Source organism: Pimephales promelas, chromosome 14, assembly GCF_988280905.1.
Source record: "Pimephales promelas chromosome 14, fPimPro1.hap1.1, whole genome shotgun sequence".
NCBI lineage: Eukaryota > Metazoa > Chordata > Actinopteri > Cypriniformes > Leuciscidae > Pimephales > Pimephales promelas.
In genome coordinates this window covers 32,159,939-32,186,624 of record NC_142782.1, presented here as the reverse complement: position 1 = coordinate 32,186,624, position 26,686 = coordinate 32,159,939, and the positions used below count along the sequence as shown (strand labels likewise).

Below are 26,686 nucleotides of genomic sequence, written 5' to 3'. Positions count from 1 at the left end.
ATCACTCAGAAAAGTGGCCTTACGACCAGCCGGGGAAATTCAGAAGGAAACCACCGAGCAACCGTCTCCGCTTCAGTACCAAAGGTGCAAATAAACAAAAGCACAGCCACTCCGTGAAATCAATCAGGGGAGCCAACAAGTGGCGGCGATCCAATCCAACATTTGCATTCAATGGCACAATGAGGAACATAACCTCGGCTTCGCTTTCTAAAGACTCCATTAGCATTTGAGTGAAAGCAGTCATGGGATGACAAGCGCAGCATTTCCCCGTGTGTTTTGCTTATGTGACCTCAATAACTCAAGTTTAAACACTTTCACGCTGACGGAAACGCATTCCAATGGGATGCGGTAGCAAAATGTTATTTCTTTTAACAATGTTTTACATTTAAAAACGAATTTAAAAAAACATTCCGTGAACAATTGTTCTTCTGAACATATTATAATTATTGTAACGCACACCTGCTTAGTGTATTGGCCACAATTTACAAAGCTCTTCAGTCAATAAGAATCAAAAACATTCTATTATTTACTGCAAGAATGCTAGCCAAATGTAACAGAAAGTACAAGTCATAAATAAAAGTCGAGCACATTTATTTTAATATACTACAGATCACTAGCCAGGGGTGCGTTTCCCGTACAATACATCATTGGAGAAATCAACTAGCTAGTCACGACTGTTTCCCGAAACACATTGTCGCTAAGTATCGTTCAACCATGTTGGTTTCGCATGTGGTGGAGTAATAACTACTTTTAATGAATTAATGAATGAATTCCAATTAACGCAAGATTTTTTATGAATAAATTACAGACATGTCATCTCGGTACTTTCAAAATCGGTACTTTCAAAATCTATATGCAATATAGAAACGATGCCTCTAATCACAGGTCGAGAGCTGTCGTTCAAACCACACAATTTCGCGATGCGATGCGAATGTTCGTTGGAACGATTGTATCGGCAGACTGATCTCATGAAGTAGCGTGTGTATGACACGCCAATTCGTTTTTCCATTTTTGGTGTGCTATCAAGACGCATAATCGCTTTTCAGCGTGTTTATGAACGCCGTTGACTTAACGTTATTACGGTATATATAAATATATGACTTACCTCAACCCCGTCCCTAAACCTAACCGTCACTGGGGTTAATGGCATTTATGACTGTTCCCTTACCATCCTAGGAAAAAAAAAAAAGATCGCTCCCCAGATGTAGATCTACATTTTGCGTCGTTTTGCGCGTACATTTGACGGCGTGTACAGACACGCGGAATCACTCGGACGTTAATGGCGTAGACATACACACGGATACACGCGGATAGCTCAAAATGCGTAGAGATAACACGCCACTTGACTCGAAAGTGGCGTGTATGTTTACGCAAAAGTCATGATGTCATGTTGGTATCGGGAAACACAGACTCGTTGAACTATGCTGATAACGACGGAACATGCGACCAAATTTGGCAAACGTTGCTTTCGGGAAACGCACCCCTGCCTAACGCCAGACCGCGTATCAGTGAGAATGAAACGTACTGTAGTCTGGAAACCACGTTCATTTTCTGTATTTGAGGCGTGGTTTATGAATGCCCAGAGATGTATTATTGGGTGCTAAGAATGTCTATGAAATGCACCTGTACGAAGCTCATAGCCAATCGGGTCAATGATACAAGATGACGTGTGTAGAGCGACAGAAAATTAGACGAGGAAAAAGACGACGGGTCAGAGATTTAGGAGATTTAACGTAAAACTTCAAATAATAGCCGAGTCCCAAATAGACGCCTGTCTCTTTTACACACCTGGTGTGGTTGCAGGACAGGTTTGGGTAAATAAAAGCTGGTCTCAAATAGAGGCCGGGTCTGTTTTTTTAGTTTTGGGTTGTTAATCTTCTAAAACCGTCAGATCGTCCACTTTTTGGAGGCCGCCAACATAAATATTTTTCATTGATAACCATAAATATTTTTGCATGACAATGCATCTACACCAGTAGGTGTCAGATGGTGTCCAAAATGACCACTATTCAAAGCATCAAATGCAAGTAAAAACTGCCTTAGTTTGACCAGAAAAAAACTGTTATTTGGTAACTGCAACACATTGCATTATTAATCAAATATAAATGCTTGCCTGACCCTCGCTAAATGTTTAACCAAACAAGAACTGTCATGACCCATGCCTCTTCCCCATCATATGTGTATCGAGGACATCATATATTCCTTTTGGCGGCACATTGAGTATTTCTCACATTAAGCCACTAAAACAGAAATAAACAGAACAAAATGTCTTTATGTTGTTTATGGCAGGTGCAGCTTCATCAAAAGATGGAGACCGTCTCATTTCATATATGATGCTTCAAAAGACATTATGCCACAAACGCACGACAAACAGCTTGAAATGATCATATTGTCACAAGGAAAAAAATTTTCTACTTAACATAATGACACAAAATACAGTCTCAAGGCCAGTAAGCATTACTTATTGTATATTTTCTTTATTCATTCGCCATGTCGCCAGTGCTTGGTATAAAATAAGAGAGTGTTTGTATTAATCCCAACACCACTGTTGGGATTAGTTTTAGATTAGTTGAAAAATGATCTTGCACCATAGAGCTCTATAAAATATTCCACCAAAATCTTTTCAGATAATAAAAATAAATATTGACATCTCGAATCGGGGTAACTTTTAACATTCTAGAAAGCGTAATGTTCTTCGACCAAATAAAAATAAATGTACTGTATAAAGAATTATGAAATATCTATAAATTTAACAGGTGGTACCTAGTGCTTCTAGAAATATTTTGTTGGTTATATGAAAACATATTTTGGAGTCAAACTGGGTCAAGTGTCTCCAGATGACTCATGAACTGAAGATTTTCCAGTCACCATTGTGCCCATCAGAAATGACTGAAAATACTTTACCTTTTTTAAAGTGAAAGCTTGACGTACGGTTGCTCTTTAAAGTCAGATGTTAGATCAAGTCATTCATTATTTGTGCGCACAACAAAACAAAACCTCAGAATGTTATTCAAAGCATCACACTATATAGAAAACCTCTCATCTGGTGTCAATGTCTTCTCACTACTAAAGGACTTCACTGGATGAACTGCTTCATTGAAAAACACAAGAAGATGCTTTCTTTGTTCTTGATAAGAAGAGATAAGGATTTTTAAAGCTCATATCTCAAGGTCTTCAGGGAAAACTACATTGAATGGTCTTAATTTCCTAATCGGCACCAATTATCAGCGGCCGCTATCTCAAAGATTTGCTGTAGCGGATGTCGGCCTTGAAGCTAAGCCCACGAGAAAGAGATCAAGACGAGGAGAACGTTGCTTTTGTGTTAGCAAAGAATCAGACTGAACCTCAAACACAGAACTTTGGTCATGTACACCATTGAATTCGTCAGGCTAAATCCTTTATAATTACTGTATTAATAGTTTCATTGCATTTAAAGGGGCCATGTGTGGAGTTGTTATTAGCGATGGCCGTCGAGTGAACTGCAGTCAGCAACATAAGAGACTGAAGATGAATTAAGGCCCCGATACACTCACGGTGAAGTTTTATCGCTTAGAAGTAAACAGAAGTTGGAAACACCTTTGCAGTGATACACTGCCACCCAGACGCCGTCGACACACCGCTGAGAGTGACGTATAGCTCAAACGAATTGCCCCACGGGGATTAATAAAGCTTTAAACTTAAATAAAGTATGTGCTGCACGCTTTCCTCTCAATAACAACATAAACATGTCATGAAATTGCTTTTTAGGCAAGAAAAATCTTGTTAACCAGACACAAAAATTCGATTCAAATTCATAGCCATCAACGAGACCCGCTTCCTCAATTCTGAATTTTACACACACTCACACTCACCTTGTGTTTTTGTCCTCAGAGTCTCAGGGATGTTGCCAGGGTGATCATATCAGCATTTCCACGGTTCTGTGTGTAGCTGTGGGAGTTTGAGGTGGCACTGATGATCAAAAGAGCTCTTGACTGACAGAAGACTTCATCTGAGACCGTGTACGCACATCCATCGCCTGCAGTGACAGCAAAGAATGATTCTCCTTGTATTGTACATGTTTTGTAGTGATAATTAGTCGGAGTAACAGAGCAAACAAGCCGATTCCCCAGTACAACAGGATTTAGGTTTTTACAGTTGCATTTTCAAAATAAACACTAGTTTAATCGACACACTGGCCTTTTGAGCTTAATAGAAAATAAATGAAACAAAAAAAATCACATTTGTCATGCAATATGCAACATAAGACACTTCAGTGCAGTGTCTCTCATTCGGTTTTGCATTTTGTATTAGGACAGTGCCCACACAGTCAAAATGTGTTTATCGAATGTAAAGAAAATTATCATTAAACCAAACAACAAATGCATTAGTATTATTAATCCTGAATTGCACAGGGCAAACAAAATGCAAAATGATTCACATGGCTGCAGGCTGAGTAAGAAACCCATAAACAACAAGTGTGTTGCATCAACTTAACACACATAACAAGCACTAATATTGAATTAGTATTAGTCATATTTCCCCAAAAAACAGATGTATTTTCAGCAAAACTAACAACACTAAGAAATATGAGTATCTGCCCTTTTAAATATAAATGTATTAATATGATAACTACGGATGACTTTATGGCTATATAGTTATATTGTATTATTCATATTTAGCATTGTGTTCAATATCCAAATGAGAAGCACTGCTTTTCTGTGAACGCTGTGTTTGGATCATGAAATCCTCTCTTTGATTCAAAATAGCTGATTTAATCCACTTACTGTGATTCTTTGAACACCTTCTACATTAGATAACCCCAGGGGAATATTTCACTGGAATGAAGCTTGACTGCCTACACACGCCACATGACTCACAAATCAAACATGCCAGGTGTAAATAGGTGGGTCAGCAGTGAGTTGCACTGAGTTTGAGGTCCTCTGGGATTGGTGGACTTCTGCAAGGGGCGGAGCTTGAGCTGAAACACCTGTTTACCTGCTTCAGGTAAGAGTGAGAGTTGAGGAAACCACAAACAAAACAGCTGATCGAACTTTGTTGGATTATTCTGAAATTGGTTGCTCCGTTGAGAGGTAATTTATATTTTTTTCACTGGATTATTTTATTGAGTTTACAGATTTATAAGAAGAAGAAACAGAGCTAGTTGTTTGTGAGAGGAAGAACTGTAGTTTGGACTTTGCTCTTTATAAGATTTCTGCCTGCTCTGACCTCCATTAATTTGTTTTTCTGGCTTATTTAATTTCTTATGAGACTGGGATAATTATTGCAGACCGTCAGTAAGCAAGTATTCTGTATAAGCATACTGTATATCATGTTTAAGCTGTATACACTTCCTCAAAGTTTGAATTACTGTGTTTTATTGGCAGCTACAGTGACACATGATTTGTTCCTTAAATGATTTATAGACACACTGATAACAATCACAGTTTCAGTGCTTGGAGATTTTAACAACTAACCCAAGTCCCTTTTTATTGTGTCGTTTTCTTTTCTTTATTTACACAGGATATAAGGCGAAAATATCGGTCATGCTGCTTGATCATTATTTTCATATCCTGTGTAAATCCATATTTTCATATTCTGTGTATATCCATATTTCATGTGACTCATGCAGATAAATCAGGAAGTGTTTGAGATTTTTAAATTTGTCTGATACCAAACTGGTCATCAGACTTTTCATTTGTTAGTGCACAATGTTTTTTTTTTTTAAATTAAGTAAATATTGTGTATATATATAAAAAAAAACATTTTTTTTAAATTAATTTGTTCAATTATTAATATTGTATTATTAAAATTGTATTATATATATATATATATATATATAACTTTTTCATTGATCTGGAAAGTGAATCAATCGGGCAAATATACCAACACTCTTAAACAGGAATAACTAATTAAAGAGACAATAAAATACATGAATTTTAAGATATTTAAGTGAATAAATATAAATTTTGGTTTTTATTTCAACTAATTTATTATTTTTTATAAATAATTTTATTTGTTTGTATATACAGTATCATTGTAAATTGGGTTCAGTGTTGGCTTTTAAAAATAGGCTATATCTGTCAGATACATATTCCTGGTTTCATTTTTCTGTGCCATATTTGTTTCGCTGACATTCCTCCTGTTCTTCGTCAGAATGATGAATGTTGTTGTTTTTACACCTTTGAATTGAAACTCGAGACTTTCTCATTCCAGTTGCGTTAAAATGAATTTGAATTTTCCATAACTGAGACCCTTATCAGAATCAAATGACTCACACTTGCAAATGAGGTGTCCAGTCAGCGAGCGACAATGACAGTCTGTTCTTTTTCCCCCCAGGTTTTCAGTAAGAAGTTGACATTTGGCTATGAGCAAGTTTTGGATCAACTTCCCCTTACCGCTGCCTGCATTATACATCGTTGCAGCGTGTCTAAATTATGCAGGTATGCCAAATATATATATATATTAACAGTATCTTTGAGGGTTTTCTGTGTTAAAGGTCACTTTTCTCTTCACTTTGTGTGGGCTGTATTGAGTTTCCACGGCAGTGTGACCATGTTATGCATAAATTAACCCTGCATATTAAGAAGTTGCACTGGCCTCCCACTCTCCTTTATGCAAATTCTAGCTTTGAATATTGCTGCTTATTCTGAGATTCAGTTCAATGCACTTGCATGTGCATTTCAGACTTTTAAAAAAGCAGCAGATGTAGCGTGAACAAAATACAGTAGTTCATTATGTGTGAGCACGATTTGCATCGTATTGAGTGCACTGAAATTATAGAGCATGAAAATGCACCATTTTTTCACCATACATCAACAGTCTTACATGGGTTTAGCCCAGCGGTGTTGCTCTACACATTCATGCTTGGACTGTTTTTATTCCAGCTGAGAGAGGCGATCCGTAAATCACAGGCACTCCCTGCATTTCGTGTGAAAGTGCAGTGCTAACAGGAATGACATAGTTGTAGGACATGTTGAGTTGGTGGTGCAAAAAAAAAAAAAAAAAAAAAAAAAACGAGCCTGACAATCTGTAGCAACAAAACAAAAATCATATGCTCCTAGCAAAGATTGCTCAACTGTAATCAAAGCAGCTGTTTGTGAATTTGAGCATCTGAAAACAGTCACATCAGCTCACATTGCATAGATTCAAGACTTCCCAGTTTCTGATGACAGTAAACTGGTTTTGTTTGGTAATTTTTTGACCTTCGAAGCTTTAATAAGCCCTAAATGTTATAAATTAGCATTGTGCAATGATTATTAATTTTGTTTCCAGCATAAACATGCCTCTTTTCACTAAAAAAAAAAATTGACATTTAGGGTTCCATGAACAACCTATAACATTCATGGACCGTTTCCATTACACAAAAGGTTATTTAGATTTTTTTTTAAATGTTCTTCACACTAAGAAAAAAAAGGTTCGTTAAGAAGGAACCAAAAATTGTTCTTCTGTTGTTCCGAACACCCCCTTTTGAAACCTTTCTTAAGATATTCTGCTTGGTGCAGCTAATGTTATGCTATTCAATCCGTAAAAAAACATTTTCTAGTGATCATGGCTCGGGTAATTCATCAAATATGGAAGGAGAAAGTTATTACCGTCCAAATATCCAGAAGCACCATGCTGCACTTTCAGCATTTTTAAAGAGCCGATGGATGGTGTCTGGACATATCCGTACAGTCTGTATCTTCCTCCACACACAACCAACGCTCAGAACCAACCAGCAAGATTGAAGCATGGAAATTGCACTTAGCAGATTTTCAGAATGTGCAAATAAATGGCATTATTAGCAACCGTGATACATTATAGCAAATCCCCCCCCTCTTGATCCCTTTTAAAAGTGCATATCATGGAAAACAGGATCGTTTGTGCTCTTTCGAAATAAATGGTGTCATGTCACATCTTCCTCAGACCAATCATTGAAATGAAGCTGCAAAAATGGTTTCATCAGAAATAGCCACAGTTATGAAGTCACAACTATGAGCACATATCAAAGAGCTAGGATTCAGCAACTTGGACATTTCATTGATATACAAAGAGGTTGGCCAATCATAATAGAGCTCATTTACATATAAAATGTGCAGTTGAAAAATCTAATCTAATCCCAAAACGTCATTTTAGAGCTAGTAACCGAGTTTTGAGCCGTTTATAGTAAACAATGCAGTTATGAGAGAGAGAGCGTCTGTAAACACAGTGTTTGGCAGCAGCGTCTCTAATAATAGCGAAATTGTACGTTTATCTTCTCCAAAAATACACTGTTATTACTTTGCTAGTGCTAAATGCCATGTAGCTTTTAAGTTGTTAAACTATTTTACTGACAAAATCATCAGAGCAGCACTGACGACACGTGTATGCGAGAGTGTGTGTTTGAGTGTGAGTGTGTGAGAAAGAGACTAAGAGAGTGTGTGCTTTCCATACAAAATAACATGTAATTTTGAGGACATAATTTGACGTTTTTATCCTATTGTTTACTATATTTATTTGCTTGGTCAGTGTCGTGGGTTTTGGTTCTTCTGTTGTTGTAGGATGTAAATAACGGTCATTTGGCAAAGTATGGAACTGTAATGTGGTCGAGACCTGCCTGAAACTACTTTAGCTGTGCGTTTCCCTGAAAATAATTACACACAACGTTTGTCAACCAATCAGATTCAAGCATTCAACTGCCCCATAGTATAAGCAAATAATAAAATGCAACAAATCATATAACCACCAGCAGTAAAGGTAGCACTTTAAAGGGTTTGTTCACCCAAAATTTTAAATCCGTCATGATTTACTCACCCTCATGTCATTCAAAACCCTCAAAGGGGCGCCCTTTTCACAAGATGTAAACTAAGTCTGTTAAAAATTGTCACTTTTTGAGGGTGAGCAAAAACTCACCGTTTTTGTGTTTGGCGCTTTAATAAATGCAAAGAGGGCGGAGCTTCAACAGCTTGTGTACTTTTACCTCACACAGACATACACTGACGATTTCTAAAATGTTTAGACTTTTATGTTCAAATGGGGGTCAGACGATGATGGAGAGACTCAGAAGTGACAACATGTAGATTGCAACAGGACATTTCTGAATGATTAGTTGATGAATTTAGATAGCTTATGAGTAGTGCTGAGCGGTATGACCAAAAATCCATATCACATTATTTTTCAAAATTATACTAGTTTTCATGGTATATGACGTTTTTTTTCCTGAGCATGACAGGGTTAACCACATTTTCTTAGAAATGCCATATTTTACTGCCATGAGTGAATATTGTAGAAAAAATCCACACTAGTATTAATACAGGTTTGCAAATCTGTTTACAAATAGGTGCCAGCAAGATCCCTCCATTGACAGCTATGCAACTACCACTTTGATGCTTCAAAAAGTTTATAAAGAGATCATAAAACTAATCCATATGAATTGAGCGGTTTAGACCAAAATTTCAGAAGCGACTCGATTGCTTTATATGATGAACAGTTTGAATTTAGGCTTTTAATGATCTTAGCTTTTTGAGGTGTCAAATTGCTAGTTGTGTAGCTGTCAATGGAGGACCAGAAAGCTCTCAGATTTCAACAAAAAGATCTTCATTTGTGTTCTGTGGATTTGGATTCGGGTTTGGAATTGAGCGGGCAAGTAATTAATGACAGATTTATCTTTTTGGGTGGTCAAACCCTTAAACAAAGTAGTTGAGAACCAAACGAGATGAAATTGGACAAGACAGGTGATTGTAAAATGAATGGTCATTAATTCATTATGTCTTTCTGTGAACCTTTAGCTCTTACGTGGGCTATTCAGGTGACTTCCACAGGACCACAGACCATCAAGAAAGCCCAGGGGGAGAGTCTTACTTTGGGATGCACATACACCGCGGCCGCCACAGATGTCGGAGACCTGGACATTGAGTGGACACTCGTCAGTCCAGACATGACCCAAAAAGATGAGCTGGTGAGAGGGCACTGAAATTGCAAAATGGAGATTATATTTTTATTGAATACGTTCCTTGAGGTTCACTCATAAAGTATTTTGCACAAAAAAAAAAATTTAACTATTGTTCTGCCCCTCTGTCTGAAATTATCCCATTTTTAAGATGTCAGTAAACAGCCATTGTTATGATTGGCTGAAGTTAGCATAGGAGAAGTATCAACGGGCATGTTTACACGACAATGATGTAACGTTACTAAAAGCGGAAAAGTTTTAACTTGATGTCTTTTGTGTAACAGTTACAGGTGAAGCCATTGTCAAAACGATCCCTGTTCACACACAGATTCGTGAAAATGTCTAAAATAGACATTAGTAGCATTTTTACAGTCTTTTACCGTTAAAATCACGATTATTTTTTACAGTGTAAATATGAAGGTAAAAGAAAGAATAGCAAAAATGTGAGAACTTGTACAATAAATATTCGTAATTACTTGTGCTAAGGCTAAAATGTACACTCACAGCTCCAATGTGAAAACCTGTAAAGTAAAAATCTGAAGTTGAATGTTGAAATAGTCACAAACCTGTATTCAGTAAGCGTTCTTGAGCACGGGCAAACGAGGCAGTCGCCCAGGACGGCACTTTTTTTCTTGACATATGATGTTGGGCGGCCGGACGGCAGGAGAAATAATCCTCTGCGCCATCTATCACAGAAGTCTCCGAACACGTCCAGAACACGAAACCAGATCGTGGCTTAATTGGAGGTAACTTAGCTCGTCAAGGGACCGTTTACATATCGCTTATTTTGCGCGCTCAAGTTCGTTCAAATGTAGGCGCGCTCATTATTCAAGCGACGCGCTCATTTTTTTTAAAGGGGCAGTAAAGTAAAATGAAAAAGTCAACATGAAGGATGGGGGTGTACTCAAACACTACAGGCGTTTTTCTCTTCTCCGTAAATAAATCTTTTAGCAGAGCTAACTTACAGCAAGCGAATTTCGGTGGTGGAAATCCATTAGCTATCTGTGTGCATGGTTGCATAGCAACGACAGACGCCACGGGAAAAAAACAGACCGTAGTTTACTAAAAGATTTGCTAATGTGCATTATAAATGTCAGTAATTTATCCTTTTTTTACAAAAAAATATTTAAATGCTGATTTATGTGAGGTTTATCTTTTTATAAAACCTTTTTTGTCAACTTTATTTGAACTTGTACATAACATGGTGTTTTGAAATCTGGCCATTATTTTTAATGTCATTATTTTAATGTTTATGTAAACAAAAAGTGCATATTGATACTAATTTTATGTGTTAATTGCTAGTTATCTACATACAACTTGTTAAATTGATTTCATTGTGTAGTAAAGTACTTTTTGAACAAGATTTTGTGATAAACAAGATAATTTTGGTCACTATATTCATGGGTTATATTGGCCATTTCTTCTCTAGTTATGATCAACTAAAATAAATCAACTTATGCATTTTTACAGTATAATATGCAAAGTACAATTTTCTAAAAATTGGGGGGAAAAAATTTCTCTGACATTTTAGGGTGACATACAGGCCTACAAAACTCTTTTAGGTATTATTAATATTAATATTATAGTTATGAGGCTTTATTTAAGAGATTTAAGTGTATTACATATAGCTCTGCCATTTTCAATTTTAAAAAGTAGCTCTCAAATAAAAAAATAATAATTAGCAGGCTAAAGTCAGTCACACCACCTCGACTTTCTTCTAAATAACACACATTTCATTCATCATATCACAAATACACTTAAGTTGTTATAATAAAATATAACTGTGCAGAATTGTGTGGGGGGTGGGGGTGCTTGAAGGAGGTCTCGGTCATGGTGTAATTCAATGTAGAATCCCCTACTGCCTGTGTTCTGAATTTAAAGTTGCAGACAAGCAGTCACAAATGTGTAAAATGCCATTCAAATACAATGACAGACACATACATTGTAACATATATTTGCACTTATTATTACATTCACACTCGTAGTACAACCTCAAGTAGACACTTGCAACTTCTCAAATCTGTCACCGAAACTACTCTTTTCGCCGATATATATTAGATGCAAAACTAACTTGCAACTCAGTGAGAGAGAAAGGGGCGGGAGCAGGGGTGTTCAAAGATAGCCTATAGCCAATTAAATATGACATGTCAATGTCATGAATATCTTGCTGTTTCTTTGTGAAATATATTACAATTTCTGAATGAAAACTGTTCCTGTGTGAGACTTCAGAAGGAATAAAGGTGATTTAAAAACCGCAAAGAATGCATGCCGTGCAGCTTTTCTCGACGTAACATCTGGTGTTTCTGATAAGACAAGAATGTAAGAATGTTTTCTCAGCTCCAAGGAGATCACAGTCTCCACCTGATCAATCGTATATCATCTTGATGGATTTTGTAATTTCCTCCCATTTCTCCCTCGTCCATACTACTTAACCTCATGCTTTCCAGGGATGTGTGTGGACATTTGGAGAAATCAGTGTGTACGGTGCATTAGCGGCTCTGTCTTGATGACGGCAGGTGGTTAGACCTGTTGTATTAGATAAGGCTCACTGGGTTTCTCTCTCTGACAGATCTTATCCTACACCGGAGGGATCCAATATGAGCTAGGAAACGCAGACCTGATGAGTCGCTTGAAGTTTGTCGGCGACCCGAGCCGCGGCGACGCCAGCATCACCTTCTCCACCCTCAAGGTCTCGGACACGGCCACGTACCAGTGCAAAGTGAAGAAGACACCCGGCATCGACTCTAGGAAAGTCACTATAGTGGTGTTGGGTGAGGATGTGCACATTCCCTGTCTCTGCTGACTCTTATCACGCTGCTGGGTTTCTGTTGTACCGGTTCTCTCCACCCCAGCGTGCTCCTTTCATCAAGTCGTTCAGGATGGCATGACTGGAATGGCTGGTGGGGTGAATGCTCTTTGTTCACGCCTGCCTTCTGTTTTCCTCTGTTAATCTCAGCCCAACCCCGCCACCTCGTCTGTCGGGAGCTTCAATGATTTCCACTTTCTTGGAAAACTGTGAAGAGTCCAGTCTAATTATAGTTGAGGATTTTTAGGCCTTGATTCTATTTTATTTCAAAAGTTTCTTTTTATTCTTTACTATTTTCAGGATTTACTACACTGTAAAAAAATATTGTTGGTTTAACTTAAAGTAAGTAACCTGGTTGCCTTAAAATTTTAAGTTCATTGAACTGGAAAAAGTGAGTTAATACAATGAAGGAGAATGATTTAATCATCAGAAACTCAAAATAATAAGTTATCTCAACTAAATACATTATTTAAGTTGATTTGACAAAAAAAAAACTGTTGTGATAACAAATCTTGAAAATTTATCATTTTAAATTATAGTATTTGTACTATAGTACCATTGGGGCTTCTTTAGTGTTCAAATCTGAAATGTAAAATAATTAATTAATAATAAATCATTTTTTGGAGCCATATTAACATGTACACTCTATTAGTCAGCATCACTGTAAAAAAATATTTTCAAGATTTGTTATCACAACATAGTTTCTTTTGTCAAATCAACTTTATAATAATCTATTTAGTTGAGAACTTATTATTTTGAGTTTCTGAAGATTAAATTAATCTCCTTCATTGTATTAAGTCACTTTTTCCAGTTCAATCAACTTAAAATTTGTAATCTTTTTTAAATTAAACCAACAATATTTTTTACGTTTTTCTTTTGTCAAATCAACTTAAATAATTTATTTAGTTCAGATAACATATAATTTTGAGTTTCTGATGATTAAATCATTCTCTTTCGTTGTATTAACTCACTTTTTCCAGTTCAATGAACTTAAAATTTTAAGGCAACCAGGTTACTTACTTTTTTAAGTTAAACCAACAATATTTTTTACAGTGTAGTAATCACAACATTTTTTTCTTTTGTCAAATCAACTTAAATAATTTATTTAGTTCAGATAACATATAATTTTGAGTTTCTGATGATTAAATCATTCTCCTTCATTGTATTAACTCACTTTTTACCAGGTTACTTACTTTAAGTTAAACCATCAATATTTTTTACAGTGTATTAGTTTCACTCTATCATTTAGTGTACACTCTAAAAAAAATGCTGGGTTGTTTTAACCCAATTTTGGGTCAAATATGGACAAACCCAGCCATTGGGTTACATTTTTTAATGACATTTTTAACCCAATGTTTGTGTTTGTCCATATTTGACCCAAAATTGTGTTAAAACAACCCAGTATTTTTGAGAGTGAGTGCAATCATTACTGACGTTGCAGGCTCATAACAAATCAGTTTGATGTTTGTTCCATGCATCAGCCATGTGATTTTGTCCATGACCTCTGATTCTTTTTCTTTTGGTTTCTGTCAGTACGACCTTCGCCCCCTAAATGCTCGCTGGAAGGTAGCGAGGAGAAGGGCGGAAGCGTTTCACTCCGCTGCAAATCCTCCCAGGGTTCATCACCTCTGAAATATACATGGACCAAAGAAAGTGGAAACATGCCACGAACCGCAACACAGAGTGAGTGAGTGAGTGAGTGAGTCCTCAGCGGTGAACGCAGGTCTAGCGCAACACTAGCGGATAGTTGAAGCGAAAGCTCGATATTTGGTAGCGCTTGAATAACCCGTAGCTTCCGGCCTATGTGTCGTTGTCGTAGAGCCAGCTGCTGTAGATGGAAACAAAATCATATTTTTGAGCCTCAAAGCAACCAAACAAGTTTTACTGTGTGCACTCTGCCGTAAACGCCGCTGCCGGGCCTTTCACAATGGCTGCTCATTCTGAATGACTCTTTTGTTTAAAGATCCCCTGACCGGAGAGCTGCTCATCTCGAACCACAGCGAGAGCTACACGGGGAAGTACTTCTGTGAGGTCAGCAATGAAGTAGGAGCGGAGAGGTGCGAGTACTCCCTTCAAGCATATAACCGTAAGTATGGGTGGATCCACAATATATTTGCACAAGTAAGACACACTTGATGTCTGAATGTCAACAACATGTCAGTGTTGAGTATTGAGTGCCATTGTATCTGACATTTCACAAAAAGATTCATTATCATAGAGAATTACACCTGCAGCTGCTCTGCAAGGACACCTGTGTGAAGCTGAGAACGTTTTTGGGATGTTTTTGAGTCTCACCGAGGCTGCAAAATTTCAGAAATAATATTAAATATACTATTGCAAGTTTTCTTTTTAAGAACGTTTTAAAATGTAATTTATTGCTGTGATCAAAGCTGCATTTTTTGAGAGAGAGAGAGAAGAAATGATCAAAAGTTACTTTAAAGATATTTTTAATGTTACACAAGATTTCTATTTCAAATAATTGCTTTTCATTCAACTTTGTATTCATCAAAAATCCTGAAAGAAAATGTAACATGGTTTCCACAAAAATATTAAGCAGCACAAACTATTTTCAGCATTGATGATAATAATAAAAAAAACAATATCATTAATAGGGCTGTGAAAATTAATTGCGATTAATCGCATCCAAAATAAAAGTCTGTGTTTACATAATATATTTGTGTGTGCTGTAAATAATTATTTTGTATATATAAATACACAAACATGCATGTATATATTTAAGAAAATGTGTTATTCATATATCAAATATTTATATTTATATAATATAGATTATGTATTTATATATATATATATATATATACAGAATTTAAGCGCAAATAATTCTTAAATATATACATGCATGCATAGGTATTTATATATACAAAATAATTATATACAGCACACACAAATATATTATGTAAACACAGACTTTTATTTTGGATGCGATTAATCGCAATTAATTTTTGCACAGCCCTAATCATTAATAATTGAGCTAACCAATAATAATTGAGCAGCAAATCAGCATACACTGAAGTCTGGAGTAATGATGCTTAATATATATCCAAATAGAAAACATAGTTTTAACAAAAAATTGTGATATTTAATTAATATTTAAATTGTAATATTTTACAATAATGCTGTATTTTTGATTACATAAATGCAGCCTTGGTGAGCAGAAGAGACTTCTTTCTAAAACATTAAAACTGGTTTTATGGTTAGTGCACATCCATTAGAAATCACTAAAACACCTGCTGATTTAAAGACTCTGTGCTAAAAGAAATGGCTTTGACGTTTTAAAGAAGGCTTTTGAGACCTTTTTAATGAAGCATTTCAGCCTTTCAGATAAATGGGTGAATTTTAGTACATTTTTAAAACATGATTATTTAAAATGTCCTTCAAAACTTTACATTTGACATTATTACAAAGTATACTTACTTGCCGTACAAGTGTGCTGAGTCATAGTTATGAAAGTGAACTCTTTAATCTATTTCTTTAAGTAGCTTATGTTTCCAAATGCAACTTATTTGCACAAAAAACATTTCTGTTCAAGGTTCATATATTATACTCAGGGTAACTGTCTATGATTATGCAGCATGTCCTTGTACAAAATATGTTCAAGACTCACTCAACAACAGCATATTGTTTCTATTAATCCATTTATTTTGTAAGGCAATCGGAGCCTCAGCAGCACTGTCAGATGAATTGTTTCTCAGGTTAAGACTCGAGTGAGCCATTTCCGCACATAATCTATTGGCTTTTATCGGAATCTTTTATCTTTAGCAACCAATAAAGTGGGAATGATTGTGGGAGCTGTGATTAGTGCTTTGCTGTTGCTGCTCCTCCTCCTTTTGCTGATCTGGCTCCTGATTTGCTGTTGCAACAAGCGGCGCTATGAAAAAGAGGTAGCCAATGAGATCAGGTAAGCGTATTTATAAATTTTTAAAGAATTAGAATGATGATTAAACAGAAGTAAAGCGACATCTTTTCCTCCGTATTATGACTTAAGTTACATCTGAATGAAACGGATTATCAAAAAGTAAAAAATGTTGAGAGGGAACTTGGTTTCTTTCTATGCATCAGTTGTTTATTGCATCTGAAAATGGAGGTAGATAAACCCGAGTTTAAGTGGACTAAATGATTGGAGAAGTCCTGCATACATCATCAGAGAGAAGTAATTTACACCGACAGGTCCAGTTATGACATAAAAAAGAAATGAAAATATGGGCATGAATTGTTTTCAATAAGATATAGCCTATTATATGCATTTGGAAAGTAGATCATTTTCAATTCACGCCGACTTTAAAGTTAAAATCCAAGACGCACATTAAAGGAGGCCCAGTCGCAGATACAAGAATGTTAGTGAAACTTGAAAAGCACTTGATAAACACATTACACAACTACATTAGCAACCACCCACACCACCCTAACAACAACACCATGGGAAGGTTTGCATGGGTGTAGTCATTTACTAGAGGATATTTTGTAAGCATTTTAGTGGATTTTCAACATTTTCAGGAAAATATTGCCCAAAACTATTGCTTTTCATCCTTTGTCTATCAATATAATCAAATGTGAAAATCCATTTTTGCTCAAAACACTGAGTGGTTTGAATGGGAATGGTGCCTCTGGTGGTATATTTCAGAATTACTGTAATTGAGTTTCCAACTTGTAAAAAGCGTTAACTACAACTTGTAACTTGACCGCTGTACCACCTGACCTGCCGTTAATAACGTTGCCATAGAAACAGCTCATTATGAGAACAAGCAGAACGTCACACGCTGTGCGTCATCTTATAATTGCGCTAATAACGAGAGGGTGTGAATGCAGCATGTCTCAATATTGCCGTACTGTCTCACAGCAGTGGCGTAGCCACGAGGGGGCCTGGGTGGGCCTAGGCCCCCTCATTTACATGTCCGGTCCCCTCAGATTTCTGATTGCTTAAAAAAAAAAAAAGTTGTTTTATTAGGATTGATAGATTGACCAATCAAAATGCTGCGCGGTAAAATGCGGCTTATTTTCAAACTTGATTTGTTTATATAACGTGTTGCGCGTAACGTACACTGTCATCTTCATCTTTGCGTGAGAGTTAATATGCCGTGCCAATGGCAGGCGCTCAAACTCAAAGTACAATATTACACTTTTTTTAAAAAGCACGGAAAGATCAACTTGATATATATAATTATAAATAATGTTGCCCCCTCATTTAAAGACGGGACCCCCCAAAAAATAAAATTCTGGCTACGCCCCTGTCTCACAGTCTCACAATACACCAGCGGAAGTAGCCAACATACTATTAGTTAATCGTTAAAGAATGTCTCATGGGTAAATACCTGGCTGACAAGTCACCAGTACTGGTACATTGTTATTCAACAACTGTAACCACACCCTATAATACCTAAATGGACTGGCCCCAAATTTATATAAGTATATTATAAATCAAAAAATAAATGTGGCTAACACCATGTGACTTTCTCAGGGAGGACACCAGAGCTCCGGAGAGTCGTCCGGGAAGCCGTAGCTCCAGCTTCCGATCTGTAATGAACTACAACGTCCACCCCGGGATCTATTACAGCTCCGTAAACAAAGCCAACGTCGCACGGACCGGATCGGGTCACAGCAGTGCCCACACCGAACGCAGCAGAGTCCAAAGGGAAGCCGGCATGCTCGCGTCTGATCACAGGCCTCCGCTCACGTATGATAGTAAATACGGATACCCCGTATAACAGGACATTAATACTGCACTGAAGAATATTCACGTTTGTGAATACCTAATGTTCAGGATAGAGATCTAATATATGTATAGTTGTGCTGATGTATTTTTGTATGATTGTTTTATAAGTAGCCTATTTACAAAGTCATTTTGGTGAAATGTGGTCAAAACGATAGTGGTAATTTGAATACATTAAACTAACAAACCTTTATGTTTTAACAATAAATTCAGTCTTATAAGATTGAAAGGTAAAACAAAGTTTAATTTGAGTGGTTTTAATTATTTTACATTAATGAATTGACCTATATAAATATAGTTATTTTTTTATTTAAATTCAATTTATGAAATGTAAAATATTTTTTTTTTTTAAATGAATAAATCATGCCCCCTGACCCATATGCAAATTACTTAATAATGAATTTTCCTATCGTCAGAGTGGTTTGGGATTGCACCGGATTTTGTTTATTTATTTCTTTGTTTTTGTTTTTTTTAGTTCAAAAAGAGCTAAAGCGGTCTGAGTTGTGATATAAGTGATATATAAGTCCAGCCTCTCAAGTCAATTTAATTTGTAACGCTTTTCACAATGGACAATACTTAAACAAAGCTTTTTACAGAAAAATAATAATGTCTCAAAATTTGTAAGGTCCTCATTTGGAAGTCCATATTTTTCTGTAAAAATAAAATCTCCTCCTCTCTGGATGAGATTTGGGCATAATAGCTGGAGAAGGTCCAACCCCACCTAACCCTGCCCATAACTCTCTCTCCACCCATCATATCCACAGAGTACTAGATCAAGATATACCTATGTCCAGAGAGAAGGAGGTTTGGCTACAGTGAGCACCACTTGAAGGAACACAGCTTAGATGTTAAGAATGAAGGAAAGAAAACCCTGGAAGAAATCTCTACTTTCCTGTCAGTTCTCCACCAAAACAATGCAATTCTTACGGTATACAGTGTTGTAGTACTCGAGACTCGGTCTCGAGACCATATTTTAATGGTCTTGGTCTTGTCATGGGCTCGTGTCCATTTGGACTCGGAATTGACTCGTACTCGAACATTTTTTTTTTTAGGACTCGGAATTATTCCCGAGTCCACTCGTGTTCAATTAAAAATATTTTTCATGATTATTAATGTATGTTAATAAAATATTTCTTTAAATTGATTGACACGCCCAGTGATTGGTGATTTTCTAGTGCGCAACTGCGCATGACAAATTGTAATAAAATTACTTTTAACACCACCTACTATGTGGCCTTTTTACCCTAAACTGATCATATTTTTTAAACTCTAAGTAAAAAAAAAAAAAGGATTTCTCTAAGTAAATAAAAGTAAATTAGGTAATCAACCCTCACTGGTCTCGGTCTCGACTCGGACTCGACCGTCTCTGGTCTCGACTCTCTATGGACTCGGTGTCGACTCGGACTCGAGTGAGGTGGTCTCGACTACAACACTGACGGTATAAGCTGAATGCTGAAAAGCAGAGAGATGTGGTACAACAGACATTTTGCACATTAGTTTACAAACCAACAATTAAAAAACAAAAAGTGTCTTGAGTCCAGCCTCTCATTCTTGTGCCCTCATCTTTAAAGTCAGCACGAAACGGAAGTTGTGATAGTATTTTCTTCTCTTTTGTGACCTACTGTCACCTAAAGGATTATTAGGAACACACTAATACTGTGTTTGACCCCCTTTCGCCTTCAGATCTGCCTTGATTCTACGTGGCTGATTCAACGAGGTGCTGAAAGCATTCTTTAGAAATGTTGCACATCCAGGGCACGAAGCTCCCGTTGCACCACATCCCAAAGATGCTCTATTGGGTTGAGATCTGGTCATTTTAGTACAGTGAACTCATTGTTATGTTCAAGAAACCAATTTGAAATGATTCAAGCTTTGTAACATGGTGCATTATCCTGCTGAAGTAGCCATCAGAGGATGGGGACATACATGGTGGCCATAAAGGGATGGACATGGTCAGAAACAATGCTCAGGTAGGCCGTGGCATTTAAACGATGCCCAATTGGCACTAAGGGGCCTAAAGTGTGCCAAGAAAACATCCCCCACACCATTACACCACCACCAGCAGCCTGTACAGTGGGAACAAGACATGATGGATCCATGTTCTCATTCTGTTTACACCAAATTCGGACTCTACCATCTGAATGTCTCAACAGAAATCAAGACTCATCAGACTCTTGCAAATTGTTGTCAGATATACGTCACAATAGGGAAGAAAAGACAATCACAGCTTTTAAACATTTGTAACCATTTACAAAGTCAACAAGTGTTTTAAAATCTGTTTGTGATGTGTATTTCAGCCTTAAGTTTACCTCAGACTGATTTAAATGAAAATGAATTGCGAGTGCCAGTGATGGACTTGAGTTCAGTGACAAGACAAACAAAATATTTGTCTTCTAATTTATATTCAAAGCTTTTTTCTTCTTCTGTAATACTTCGGCTTTGTTAAATATGTAGCCTATATATATGATTTTATCCTGCAGTTTGCATGGCGGTGGTTGAATTGGTTAAGTCCGTCATTTCTAATACGTTGGTTTTTTTTGTTGCTGTCTAACTGTTTTTCCCTTGTGATGCACCTGCACTGACAGGCGTTCAGTTTAAATCTGCCCTCTGATTGGGAGATGATGGGAAGGAAATTGTTTGCTCTGTTTGATTTGCATCTTCAGGTCAATCACTGTATGACAGCGAGAGTGTTATGCAAGAGCGCCCCCTGGAGGCAGTGCACCATCCTCCATCACCTCACCCTCTCAATGCCCTTTCGCCTCCAATCCAATTCTTCTTTTCTACTTTTCTCACAGAATTGTTAGGCCAATAACCCCTGATTATGGGATAATGGGTCTAGACTATGGGATGAATAATAAGAAGCGAGTGGCAGAAAGACATGAAAAGATATTTGAAATTAAATCAGTGCATTACACGCCGTGTTTCAGGGACAAATAGCTTCACGTGTGTTCGTCTTTGTGACAGACTGCATGGAGATGAATTCACATTTAATTGCACAAAGTGAACCAAGGTTCATCAGGCATGAAAAATCAATATTCTGATTCAAAGAAACCAACAGGCCTATCCTTGAATAAGAGAGGAGAACGAGTTTCCTTGCAAACCATTGTTTTTGTTGTTTTCAGGTAGATTTTCTGAAGAAAATGTAAGTGAAAAACCATGGCTATATTCTGGTTGGTTGCCAGGATGGTTCTTCAGTTGCTAAGGTGTTTTTGAGTCTGTTAGCATATTGCTATTGCTAGTTTGCTACAGTATTTTAAAGCATCAACCTTTAAGCCTCATATTCTGGTCTTTGGAATTGACTCATTTCCCTTCAATGTACATCTATTGTATTTTTTTTTTGTGTCTGTTTTATAAGCCACTAAAATAAAATAAAAAAATAAAAGGTGAATCACTGATTTAAAATAAAACCCAGAAAACTTGATGGTATGATTTGTGTCTGCATTTAATGTTGTTAAATTAATGTTTATTGCATTTTATCATTATTTCCATGTGTGTTATCATGATGGTGTTTAATGTTTGTGTGAATGAGACTGCAGCTTCTACATATTTATATGTATACTTATAAATATGAAGTATATACTTTATATATAAAATATGTACTTTATATACTTTACATATTTATACTTATAAGTATTATCCTTCTGAAGGTAGATTACTTGTGATGAGCATTGATTGCTCATATAACTCTCATGCTGTGATGATTGTTGGTTGTCACGGTATTACAATGGTACAAAACAGATATCAATTTTTCAAAAGGTTTATAAATCAACATTTTATCAGAAAATGAAATACAGTTTATTACTGTAAATTTTAAGTCGAGTCTGTAAAACTGAAATGTAAAAATGAACGTTCCTACCGTATTTTTAACTATAAAGTTCTGGCAACCACAGCTGACGTTTTTTTACCGTAAAAATTACGGTTGTATTTTTTTTACAGTGTTAAACAAAGGTGACTGATTATCCTGTTTTCTTCAATCGAATTCTGTTTGCATTACTGAAATCATTTCTTTCCTGTTTATCACTGTAAAGCTGCTTTGACGTGATCTGTTTTGTATTAAACACTGTAAGGTGACTTGACTTCCATCTTTGAAAAAAAGTACATTTAATATTTTATAAAGACATGGCGAGGGCGTGAAAATGTACCATTTATCTCATTCAGAAGTAACCGTGGCTGCGTGTTTGTCCAATTAAATCACTTTTGCATGCATCTACATGAACGCATTATGATTTATTATTTAATACCCTTTCATGGTTTATGAGATGCACAAACAGAATATTGTAGGTTCTCCTGGTAATGTGATGCTTTTATCTGTGGGTAAAATGTCAGTGTAATGTAAGATTCTCAGTATCAGAAGACAAGCAAAGAAAAGTGACTGCTGGGTTAATAAGGAAATGAGAAGACGTTTGGCTCAAGGCAAGGACTGCTGGATGTGTTGGAACAAAATTAACAAGAAAGTTCTTCCAAAGCAACGCATTTACGTGGCCATTTTATCACCTGCACGTTATCCAGCAATATTAGAATTAATGTGTGTCGTGCATATGAATGCCAGGAGAGCTATATTTGTCTTGTGAATGAGGACTGGATCTTCTCATTATGAGTCTCGGTGGGATGTGTGCTAGTCAAATAAAACCTCTGGGTGCATTAGCACAGGAAGGACGGGTGCAGGCAAAGCAGTCTGTCCACCATAGGATTTGGCTTTGATTTACATTGAGCACATCTGAATAATTATACAATATGATTTCATAATGAGAACAGCAGGTTTGTGCAGGTGCCTTTCAACATATGGCATTGAAACGACGATTAATATCAGCTGCATTAAGCCTTGTTACAATAAATGTAAAAAAGTCAACATCTAATATCAGTTAGATTTTAATTCATTTCATCTTTAGAAAGAGTTCATTAAATATTTGTCTAAATGTTACTTTGTCAAATGAAATCACTTTTGTGTGGATCTACACGAGTGCATAATGATTTATTATCTCATATTTCGATGATTTAGCCCTAACCCTAGCTTATTATGGTCATTAAAAACATCACATCACTTTTGGTCTATACTACTGTATTTGTACATCTACTGCCTCTTAGTGTGAATTATTTAACACAATCTCTTGTTTTTAGTGTAAAAAGACAGATTTCTTATTCTTTTCCCCCCATCTAAGAAAAATAACTTGTGACCCTTAATATAATGTTCATTAACTGGATTATATACGTAAACGCGGTAATCATCACAGTAAACATAAGATTGTCGTTGAAATTGTGTCCGACAACATACCGCTTTGCATAAGAAAGGAAATGAATGAATCCTGAAGCAGAAAAGCCCCAGACCCCAATGCCATTTGAATTACACCACAATGTATGGTCAGCTATAGTGGATAGAATGACTAGTCATGCTTTTGTGCCATAAAGTACACTACTTTAAATATGGTTACTGTCAGCATATGAAAATTCTCGTGTATAAAAGTCACTTGTCTGTTATCAAGAGCTTACAGCACCAACCTTAGCAATTCACTTCCAGTCTTCTCCCTATCATTTACTGTTTATTTGAAAAGAAAATGCATTTTGCCATGACAACAGAACATCTTTGTCAGGTATTTTTATCCCCTAAATGCACGAGGAGCTCAAGCACAGTGAACATGAAGGAACATATTTGAGAACTCCAAACAAGGTAATGAAATATTATTTTTGAAGGAACTCTTGCCGTATGTGTGTGCATGTTCCCAGGGAAAACGGATGTGTTCATATTATTTTATTTATCTGTGTTGTGTCAGATGTTTCTCCTTTGTTTATGTTTTTAAAGAAAAGAAGCATCAATAGTTGTCGTACAGTAAGAAATATGAAAGCATCAAAAAGCTGATACTGATTTTTGACGTTTTAGTATATTTACTGTTTAAGACCAATGTTATTTTAATATTGTTTGGATTAGCTTTTATTTTTAGATTTTCGGTTTTCATTATAATTTTTTTTTAAATATTTTTTTATTTTATTTTTATTTCGTAATTTTGGTACTTTTAGTATTTCAGCTTAAAACTATTTCAGTGATTTGCCAAGCTGACAATGTATATAATTTTCATTTTTCAAGTTTAAGTTTATAACACTGGTTCACAAAGAAAACATACGTGTTCATTCATTTACGCATCATTGTTGTCTCGAAATAAAATAAAAAATGAGTCTGAGAATACAGCTATATGATCAGTTGACTTAAAAGAATTGATATCGAAAACATTGAAAAACAAAGTTGAAAACAAAACATTTAAAACATCCCGTTGCCTTAAAATTATTAAGTAAATAAACTGTCAAGTTCACATAACTTATTTTTTTTTCAATTAAGCATTATTTTTATGTTTATTTATATATACATGTTAAATATTATTTATTAATCTTTTTATATTTTCAGTTTTAATTTTAGTTTGTCATTTTTTAGATTTTTTTTCCTTTAAAAAAATTATATTTAGCTTTATTCAGTATTTTTAGGTCAGTTTTAGTTTTGCATTAGCTATTTAAATGTGGCGCAGGACGTGAAAATGATAACTGCGTCGGGCTGAAAGTAGCAAAAACCACTTGCGTCTGGCGTCGCATTGCGCCAAGCGTATAAATTGGGCCCATGATCTCTTAGAATATATTTTAAAGAGATGTTTTCTTTTCTTTCCTTTGCGTATGTTGAGACATGCTGCCAGCCGAGGGCAAACTCACGGCCTGGGTGCTGACCGGCTTCTTGGCAATTCTCACTATCTTCTTCAACATGTACCTGCTTCTGGTCACCAACAGAAGCTACCGGAAGAAGCACAAGCTCAACCCCGCCGACTTCATCATCACGGCCATCGCCCTGGCCAGCATCTCCCAGCAGGTTCTCACTTACTTATGGCAGACGATAGACGTGATCGACACCGTGTGCCGAATCAGCTTGATGGCGGCCATCCTGCTGGTGCTCATCTTCAGCTTGAAGCTCATCATAATCTGGAGCACGGCGTTCCTGACCTTCTACTACGGCACGAAGCTGGTGATGGAGCCCGTCCACTGCTACACACGCATCCAGGAGGCCATCGTCCAGCACGTCCACACCGCCCTGGCGCTCATCTTCGTGAGCGGCTTCGCCAATTGCGTTCCCTTGCTGAGCGTTCTGACTTATTACAACGGCACAAGCGTTGAATTTGAGGATTGCGGGTCCATCATGCCCACCGATACGGCCGGGCTCGCCTACGTCTTCTACTACGTGATCATCTCCGACATCATTCCGGGCATTGTGATGGTCAAATGCAGCATTTCCATCTCATACCACCTGGCAAAACATCTTCTGGAGATGAAGGCCAGCAGCAACGGAGCCCACGGGCCCAAGTTAGGCACGCAGATGCGGGTCATCAAGATGACCCTGAGCCTGGTGGTCGTGTACATTTGCTTCGTGGCCGTGGACATCTACACACAGATGACGGTGGTGCTGATGAGGGAGAACACGCTCGCACTGTCCATTCTCTTTGCCAGCATCTACACCATGGTCAGCGCGTTCGTGCTGGTTTACGGTAAAAAGAGCTACTGGAAGGAACTGATCGCCACCTATAACCTCTTTTTAGAAGAGTACCCGTGTTTCAGCAGCATGAAGGTCGAAGAGGTCAAAACAGAACCGCATGAGCACAGCCACGGGCACTAACCTGGACCTTTAAAAAAAAACTTTTGCTGATAATTTACTCACCTCCATGTCATCCAAGATGTCCACGTCTTTCTTTCCTCAGTCGAAAAGAAATCAAGGTTTTTGATGAAAACATTCCAGGATTTTCTCCATATAATGGACTTCAATGGGAACCAAACGGTTCAAGGTCCAAAAGAGAGTTTCTGTGCAGCTTCAAAGGGCTTTAAACGACACCAGACGATGGATAAGGGTCTTATCTAGCGAAATGATCGGTCATTTAAAAAATGAATTAAAAAGTTGAAGTTTTATAAGCACAAATGCTCGCCTTGCTCTGTTCTGTGATGAGCGTTCATGACTCCCCTGTTCAAACTTGTTCATCAAAGTGAACAAATCTTTTTTGAGTCATTTTGTTTGTTGAATGAATCAAATGACTCGAAAAAAGATTTGTTCATTGTGAACAGGAGAGTCAGGAACGCGTATCACAGAACAGAGCAAGGCTCTGTCATTTGGACCTTGAGCCGTTTGGTATCCAATGAAGTCCATTATATGGAGAAAAATCCTGGAATGTTTTCATCCTTAATTTGTTTTCGACTGAAGAAAGAAAGACATGGACATCTTGGATGACATGGGAGTGAGTAAATTATCAGC

The 26,686-nt window shown here is 36.8% G+C and overlaps 3 protein-coding genes across 4 annotated transcripts in view; 2 read left to right on the top strand and 1 right to left on the bottom strand.

The window, feature by feature from the left end:
* Positions 1 to 4,858, bottom strand: part of LOC120481360 (leucine-rich repeat transmembrane neuronal protein 4) — a 433,509-nt gene extending 428,651 nt beyond the window's left edge. For both annotated transcript variants that reach the window (XM_039674987.2, XM_039675015.2), the window contains exons 1-2: positions 4,764 to 4,858; positions 3,852 to 4,015 (exon numbers count right to left, since the gene is read on the bottom strand). The gene's annotated coding sequence lies outside the window, so the exon portion shown is untranslated. The remainder of the gene's footprint in view (positions 1 to 3,851; positions 4,016 to 4,763) is intronic.
* Positions 4,859 to 4,971: 113 nt separating this feature from the next.
* Positions 4,972 to 18,796, top strand: vsig8b (V-set and immunoglobulin domain containing 8b). The gene is made up of 8 exons (XM_039675055.2): positions 4,972 to 5,069; positions 6,316 to 6,419; positions 9,726 to 9,895; positions 12,456 to 12,657; positions 14,226 to 14,375; positions 14,656 to 14,778; positions 16,470 to 16,608; positions 18,166 to 18,796. The coding sequence occupies exons 2-8, from the start codon at positions 6,344 to 6,346 to the stop codon at positions 18,410 to 18,412; spliced, it is 1,107 nt and encodes a 368-aa protein (XP_039530989.2). The 5' UTR covers positions 4,972 to 5,069; positions 6,316 to 6,343; the 3' UTR covers positions 18,413 to 18,796.
* Positions 18,797 to 25,081: 6,285 nt separating this feature from the next.
* Positions 25,082 to 26,059, top strand: tas2r202 (taste receptor, type 2, member 202). The gene has a single exon (XM_039667314.2). It carries the CDS (start codon positions 25,082 to 25,084, stop codon positions 26,057 to 26,059), a length of 978 nt encoding a protein of 325 aa, XP_039523248.2.
* The last annotated feature ends 627 nt before the right edge of the window (positions 26,060 to 26,686 follow it).

Excerpts from the sequence above, each read along its gene's own strand:
- vsig8b (XM_039675055.2), top strand. The coding sequence starts at position 6,344 with ATGAGCAAGTTTTGGATCAACTTCCCCTTACCGCTGCCTGCATTATAC. Across the intron at positions 12,658-14,225 it reads AGTCACTATAGTGGTGTTGG|TACGACCTTCGCCCCCTAAA; the intron begins GTGAGGATGTGC and ends GGTTTCTGTCAG. Across the intron at positions 14,376-14,655 it reads GCCACGAACCGCAACACAGA|ATCCCCTGACCGGAGAGCTG; the intron begins GTGAGTGAGTGA and ends TTTTGTTTAAAG.
- tas2r202 (XM_039667314.2), top strand. The coding sequence starts at position 25,082 with ATGCTGCCAGCCGAGGGCAAACTCACGGCCTGGGTGCTGACCGGCTTC.